Below are 7,747 nucleotides of genomic sequence, written 5' to 3' on the forward strand. Positions count from 1 at the left end.
ATAGATGTGCTTGGACAGTGAGTCACGCTCCATTTTCTGACTTTGTTGCGTTGGCTTCCTGCAACAAATGAATAATGGTAACAGAGCAAGCACTAAAAGCCAGAAAATGAGCAACAAAACAAGTATGCACTAGGGAGCATTGCTCGACCAATAGATACTCTGTACCTTCTTTTCAGCAAACAAAATGCTAGCAGTCCATACATTTTCATCTATTCTTTAACTACAATACACTCTGCTGTACTATGTTTGTGTGAGGTATTAAAGCAAAATTGACAGGCAAAAAACAAATGCTCTAGTCACGAGTAAAACGTGCAAGTTTAATTGCTATTATCCATTGATTTTTGCGGTCCAACAAAATGTGCAATTTGCAGTCAAAGATTGCTTGGCATTTTATCTGTAGCAGTCCATAAAAGAGATTGACTTTTAATGGAGCTCTGAACACATCACCAGGGTTCAATTCAAAGTCCCAAATGTCAAACTGCATAGACTAACGAGTGTGTCGTGCTAATTGAGTTTCGACTCGTGCCTGGTCCACCTACACCCGCACACATACTTATAACCCAGACAACGATGCGTATACTTAACATGTACATCGCTCGTTTGGAATTGGATATGAATTTGGCTAATTCGCTAGTTTAACTAATTTGTACACAAATTATCGAAAACGATTTGCTTTCATATGTGTTTTGCCAAAACATTTTTAATACATGCAAATTATAGCTTAAAACCAATAATACTCGATATTGCGCATTTGCCGAATAATTTCAAAGTTTTTAATCTCCAATTGCAATAATCATATCAATTGTTGAATATATGTATAAATTAAGATTGTTTACCTTCCATACACACACAAACACACACATCAACGTACAAGTATTGTATTAATAGTTATTCTTTTTGTTTCTTTAGTCTCTGTATGACGACAACTATGAATTCCTGATTTATGGATATATGTACCTCCTGACGAACAGAACGCAAACGCAAAAAGGTCACGTCATTCGATGGATCCAAATCCCTAACCACATTGCGTGCCATGGTCGCCAATGCGTATAAATGGCTTGCATAGGCAAAGGAACGCCTTTGGCTAACCGTGGATCGCATTGGTCTGCCAGAGGAGTCCATAACGATTATTTCGCGTGCGCCACGAATTGCAAAATGATGCACAAATGCATCGTCGTCATAGGCTTTGGCAGGTCTGTCATAGGAAATCCCCAATTAAGTATTAATTTAAAACATGAATTTGTTCATAGCTTTTATTACTCACGGTGCAACGTTTACGGTTGAACGTTTATCATCTGCCATAGTTTTTTTTATATTTCTTAGTTTTGAGTTGTTTGCCTTACTATTATTTAAATTTTAAGACTAGATCTATATAACAATTAAAATTAATCAATAGTATCAATGCCTACTTGTTAAGTATATATTTTTTGTTTGAGAGTCCTGCTTTTGAAAATGGCAGGGATCACAAATAAGAGTTAAATATTAAAAAATATTAATACAAAATATTAATTAAATTTCAAATTTTGTTTTTTAATTTTTTTTAATTGAGAACAAGTAATCTTTTAATTATTTCCTTAATGTATGGCATAGATAGGTAGAAAGAATATCAGAATGATCTAAAATATGAATTACGTTTCAATTCAATTTTATTTATTTATTTATTTTTTTTATCGAGAATAAGAAATCTCTTAAAAATTTCCTAAATATATAGCATAGGTTGAGAGTAATTCGAACTCCCTATATAATATCCCTTACAGAATTACTATTTTTCTTACAATATCAATACTAATGTTTATTCTTTAAAATATCATATAATTTGTACATATTTTACTATTGATAATTAAAAGTTGTACAGTCCTTCACAGAGGAATGCGACCACGAAGATAATCCATAATGGTGGCGGTGCCCATTGCTAAAATTTGATGACGTGGTTGACGAAAAGGATTGCCAGACAACTGCAAATTTACAATATTCGTGAGGTTGCCCAGCACGGGCGGTACGACCTGGATATCATTGTTGGACAAATCCAGATAGCTGAGTCGGGAGAGGGCACCAAGACCATTCTCACTGGCGTCCACTTCACGGATTTTATTATCATTGGCGATAAGAGTTTCGAGATTCTCCAGCTCGTAGATGCATCTTGGCAGCTGATCAAAGCGATTGTGCGAAATATTCAATTCACAGAGCATTCGAAGACCGGCGAACTCCAATGGCAAACTGCGCAGCAAATTGCAGGACAGATTCACATGAAGAAGACGCGAGAACTGCGATATAAACGAGGGTATGAAAGAGATTTGGTTCTTGGCCAAGTTCAGCTCGGTTAGCAACTCGCTCAAATAATGCAGATCATAAGGCACTTCGGTGAACAGATTGTTCTCAAGATTCACAATATTGACCAGTTCATTGCAAGCGATCTCGAATATGTGTTCCGGGACTGTCTTCAGTTGGCCCATATTCATTTTAAGTACTCGTGTGTTACGCATCGAATACTTGTCTGGAAATTGTGGATCATTCTCTTGCGATTGGATTTTGCCGCCCTGCTGACGGGGACTATTTAAACCATCACCGACCATTATAACCGAAAAACAGGTTTAATAAAAAATTTCAGATTATTTATTGAAAATATAGAAAAATACAGATATTTATATCAGAGACAACGAATTAAATGCGACTAGACTATGAATTTCTATTTATACTCGTATGAGTTCAGGTGAAAAAGAGTCATTTTGAATACTTTTTCGTAGGTAAAATGTTTGATTTAATATTCAATAAAATGAGCTTAGGTAATATCAAGATTTTAACTTTTAAAAAACCCACTTTTTTGAAGCATGTTGGAAACCAGATAAGAAAATATAAAATGTTTTTTTTTTTAATTTTTAAATCTGATTGTTTTTTTTTTTGCAACTATATATTAATGGACTTTAAAATTCTGATTCCAACTTCTGATTGAACATAATTCAAATATTAAAGCGATGCTTAAGCTACTAATTATTAATATTGATAAAGAGATAGACGAGATATAATTTAAAATTCATTTTAAAGTTTGGTCGCAAAAAGAAAAATTCCTTTGATTTTTTTACAAACAGAAATGTAGTTTATGCAATAAAAAATTCAGATTTGTGTTGTTAATAATAATGAACATGCAATTTTATATTTGTGTCATGCATTTCAAAAATTTAAAAACTATAATAAGCCCTACACAACGTGTATGTAAGCGTCAATAGCTGAATTAGCTAAAACTCGTCTCTACAAGAAATTTTCACAATCGATTCTTCGATTCGTCGATTTCGTCGATTTGAAGAATCTTTAAAGCACGCCACAGCTTTTGAGGACAACGAGTTGATGATTCTTGCCCAGATGTGCGGTGGCATCTTGAATCCTTTCCAGCAGCTGCAGTCCCTTGCGAACCTTGCCAAAGGCAATGCGCTTGCCATTCAGAATGGACAACGGCTTGTAGCTAATGGTGAAGGTGAGTGCAGTCCGGGCATTGCCACGGACATAGCGGCTGGGAAAGGAGAGAATGCCCGCATCGACGCCATGGTTGAGTACTTCGAAATCATGTTCAATATTGCTCATATCGATGCTGCGCTCAGGATCAAGGGAAATGCATCCCTCCAGCCAAATGGGAGCAAAATTGCGGGTGAAACTAATATTTTGATTGCCTTGATGGGTGCAGATGCGCATAAATTCCAAGACCACTTGGGGACACGCCTCCGTGAAGAGCTGAATGGCCAGGCGACCCTTGATTTGTGTGCCAATCACGTCCAAGTCCATGTAGATTTGGGGACGCAACAGCTTGCACAGCACGCTCACATCACAGATGCTCATCAGATCCTCGTATCGATGGAGCACATGCATCGGCACCTCATAGCTGAAGGCCTTGGCTACCTTTGCCTTGTTCCGATGCGATTTACCCAAATTGGGATCAAACAAATTGCCACCTGCATTAAACTTCTTGTTGTTCTCCTGCTGTCTCCGTTCCTTCTCCCGGGCTACGCTGGCATTCCTCCAGCGTCCGGCGGCCAAGCGGTCCGGTGACTTGGTGAATGTGCGCAATGTGTTGTTGCTTTTCCGATAGAGGGCAGTGAGCATCTCCATATAGGAAAGTTCCATGCCATTGCCCTCCGTGTGCTTCAGCTTGGGCGGTGGCAAACAGGTGTTCACCTTGCCCTTGATATTGGCCAGGCGATCTCGATGCTGACGATACAAATCCCGCTGCTCATTCAATCCCAAGTGGGAGCGGGATTTAATTCTGGTCAATCGCGATTTGCTCACCGGTGCAGGAATCGCTCGCTGATGGTATTTGTGATTATTCTTCATGGCATTCATGTTGATGTTAAAGGTATGGCTGTGCATCTTGGCGTTCTTATCCTCGGGCTCCGGATTACTATAAACTGGATGGGTCAGCGTGTAGGGTCCCCGCTTGACAGCAGCCACATATGGCGCCATTTTTTGGCCAGTGCTTTGCGGTGGCTTCTTGGGCCGCAATTGATGTGTAATCTCTCTTATAAACATTTGTGCACTTATTTACTTGTAACTATCCAAATTGAAAATTTATACTTGAATTTTTATGCAAATAACTCGTTGTGGACTCGAACTGACTAGAAGTTAATATGAGATTATGATATGTACAAATACAACGCTTGCTCAGATCATTTTCAAACTATTACTGAGATTTAACAATAATAATAATTTCTTGTAAATATTATTAATTCTTCATTGCATTCAACACAATGTTACAATCAAAGATATCCTTACTACAGGATACATAAATGATTGCTGACAAACTGTAAATTGAATTCAATGATGTGGCAAAACTTTACTGTCCGATAAAATGCTTCAACACTACAAATGAAAACAGAAACCTTTTTTTTTTTTTTTGTATGAAAGTCAAACTCGCCCAAACGACCGACGATGCGTGTCAGGCAACCTGAGGTCAATCGAATCGAACCCATGGCAGTGTTCAGATTCAGCAGCGATAATAAAGCAGAGCTCAGTAAACACGGATAACTTTCCACAAATATGCTCAGCTCAGGAATACCCTTTACAAAATCGAACTTAAGTTTTGTAAGGTGATAAACATCTATTTTGTCATTTAGAAATAATTTGATTAGCTCGAGAATTAAGCAGAAAATATATCTAAGCATATAACACATCAATTAGCATATTATACCCTTATTGCTAGTTTTAAATTACAGAGTATACTCGTGTTAAGGGGAATATATAATCAAAACCAGTGAACCTAAATTGGTAACCAGAAATGCATGTAATCTGTATGGCCAGCAGGCAGCAGCACCAGCTTGTAGCAGGTGAATTCAGAGCCTGAGGTTGATAATAGTCAATGCGGTTTTTCGCATAGCATATTTGATTGCAAAATGCTCAATCAATTGATGACAAGCGAATTCATTTATGAACTGTGCACAAGATAACCACAGAGTAGAATGTTACTCGCTTGTTGTACTACTTTAAAATACACATTAGTCGCACTTTAATCAAAAATCTTGTTATAACTGTCGTCATTGCAATATTACAAATAGTTAACTTTAAATTCGGCTAATATTTTCATTTAAAATTTACTATGATACTAAAAAACAACTCATTTACTTATTTATTAATGAAATACGTATGGCAAGCGTCAATTAATTACTTGAAAATGTTAAACAAAAAAACATTTGCGGTTTACCTAATAATGTAAACGCGTATAAACATAATTACTGATTTAATTAAAATTTGCATTTCATTAAACTGACGATATCTGCGATTTTTTTTTATCTGAATTTCTATCACAGTTTTGTTGATTTTTAGCATGCAGCTTAAACGAGAATTTTAAATTGTTTTCGTAAAAGAACCATAATTTGGAGGAGGAGTAAAATTGTTCCACTAAAAATTCTTTCACAAATTTATTTTGGTTTAATGGACAATTTGAATACTAGATACTCGCATTTAAAACTTCATTATAACAGTTTTCCGTATTATTCATTAAAGTTAAACCAAATAAGATTTAATAATTTCAATTTAAATCAAATAAATCAAATAATGATACATTGATATTTACAAAGTATAAGTAATATTCTAGTGCATATAGTAACAAAAAATATATATATATTCAGAGAAGTCAAGAGGGTATTTGTTAGTCAAATACTTGTAATTTTGACATATTTAAATATTTGCCTGATTTTTTGTCTTTGCTGGCATAATTAATTGCGTTAAATAATATCAACAGCATCTGGTACCCGCATAAACAATAAAAACTGAATCGATTTGCATTAATTGAATGTTAATATGGTAAAGATTTTGAGGTAACAATTAAATGATTAATGGCATTATTATTATGAACGTGCGTGTCTGTGGCAGAAACGGAATGATAATGAGCTGTGGCACGAACAATTATACAATAACACACACATATTGTGGCACATTAGCGCTTTTCACACCGTGAATGAATAAGATCAAGGACAACAGATGAGTGGGAAAAGTGTGACATTAGAGCACAGTAAGAGCTGGCTATCAGCGACGTCTTATCAATCAACAATCAATGATGACACTGACATGGAGGATGATTGAACAGGCAAAGGGCGTAGGAGTAAGAGTGAGGCAACTGTTGTAGATGGCAAACCTCTTAAGCGCTTTTGTTCTCAAGTGCCACACAGCTGCAGCAGCTCTGACAACCATGCCACTTGATGCTGTGCCTCGAGTGTGTGTCATGAAGAACTATTCAAGTTCTGTATTTTTACTTATTTTCACTTATGCCCGTCTGTTTGTCTGGCTGACTAACTGACTGACTGTCAGGCACTGTCAGTCTGACTTAGCAAGCGATTGTTGCTCTGTGTACATTATTTGCATGCCACATACATCGCGTATTCATGTTGCAATGCACAACTTGAAAATGTGTCAACAATGAAGATGCCAACAGCTGAGGGACTGACTCACAAATGTAAATGTAATCAACCAGAGAGGAGTACTCCTACAATAGAGTAGGAGTGGCAGTCAGTCTCTCTGGCAATATAATCAAATTTATACATAAGTGTCGTCTCGCATTCGCACAACTTTATTTAGTTGACCAACAAACTGCAATGCGAAATATGCAGACTTTAAATTTCAAATATTTCACTTAACTTCATTTTATGGAAAATTGAATTTACGATTGAGCATTTAAGTCTAGGACTGTTGGAAAATTCTCATCCACTGTATTAGATCTCTGCTGATTAGTTTTAAATTAATTATATTCATTTTATTCTCTTTTTAAGATACAAATATCTAATTTATTTCAATAGTTTTAAATACAATAGTTATTATTGTAAATATTTCATTGTAATTAGGCTCATTTTATTTTGCCTCAAATAATATATGAAATTAAATATTCTCCCTAATTACTATAATAAATAAAATAATTGTAAACTAAAATGCAGATGCTTAATCAGATTACAATCGTGATTGCAGTTGCCATCACCTTTAATATGAGTATTTTATTGCCCTGCTTTTACAGAGTTTTATCACAGATTACTCGCATCAGACACGACTCATTTCATTTCACTCGACGATGCTTTTAGGCAACCGCAAAGTTCGGTCTGCTTCTTCCCCTCTCAATATAAAATATATATTTTTGGCCTGAAGCACTTTAAGCATTCTCTGACTTCAACTTTTGTTTCTCGTCTGCACATTTATTTTATTTCTTATGATTTTGTGTGGTATGTAAAACCATTTGGGGACAGCTGAGAATGCGTCTGACCTTGCTGTCTTGTGTGAC

At 35.9% G+C, this 7,747-nt stretch overlaps 3 protein-coding genes across 3 annotated transcripts; all 3 read right to left on the reverse strand.

Moving 5' to 3' along the window:
* Positions 1-845: 845 nt before the first annotated feature.
* On the reverse strand, positions 846-1,347 carry LOC117784616 (dynein light chain roadblock-type 1). The gene is made up of 2 exons (XM_034622412.1): positions 1,265-1,347; positions 846-1,195 (listed from the first exon to the last, which is right to left on the reverse strand). The coding sequence occupies exons 1-2, from the start codon at positions 1,300-1,302 to the stop codon at positions 889-891; spliced, it is 345 nt and encodes a 114-aa protein (XP_034478303.1). The 5' UTR covers positions 1,303-1,347; the 3' UTR covers positions 846-888.
* A 452-nt stretch (positions 1,348-1,799) lies between these two features.
* Positions 1,800-2,624, reverse strand: LOC117784133 (leucine-rich repeat-containing protein 40). The gene has a single exon (XM_034621786.1). It carries the CDS (start codon positions 2,571-2,573, stop codon positions 1,860-1,862), a length of 714 nt encoding a protein of 237 aa, XP_034477677.1. The 5' UTR covers positions 2,574-2,624; the 3' UTR covers positions 1,800-1,859.
* A 492-nt stretch (positions 2,625-3,116) lies between these two features.
* LOC117783520 lies at positions 3,117-4,611 on the reverse strand. Its single transcript, XM_034620944.1, has one exon. It carries the CDS (start codon positions 4,513-4,515, stop codon positions 3,307-3,309), a length of 1,209 nt encoding a protein of 402 aa, XP_034476835.1. The 5' UTR covers positions 4,516-4,611; the 3' UTR covers positions 3,117-3,306.
* Between the last annotated feature and the right edge of the window lie 3,136 nt (positions 4,612-7,747).

Source organism: Drosophila innubila (genome assembly GCF_004354385.1).
Source record: "Drosophila innubila isolate TH190305 chromosome 2R unlocalized genomic scaffold, UK_Dinn_1.0 1_C_2R, whole genome shotgun sequence".
Lineage (NCBI taxonomy): Eukaryota > Metazoa > Arthropoda > Insecta > Diptera > Drosophilidae > Drosophila > Drosophila innubila.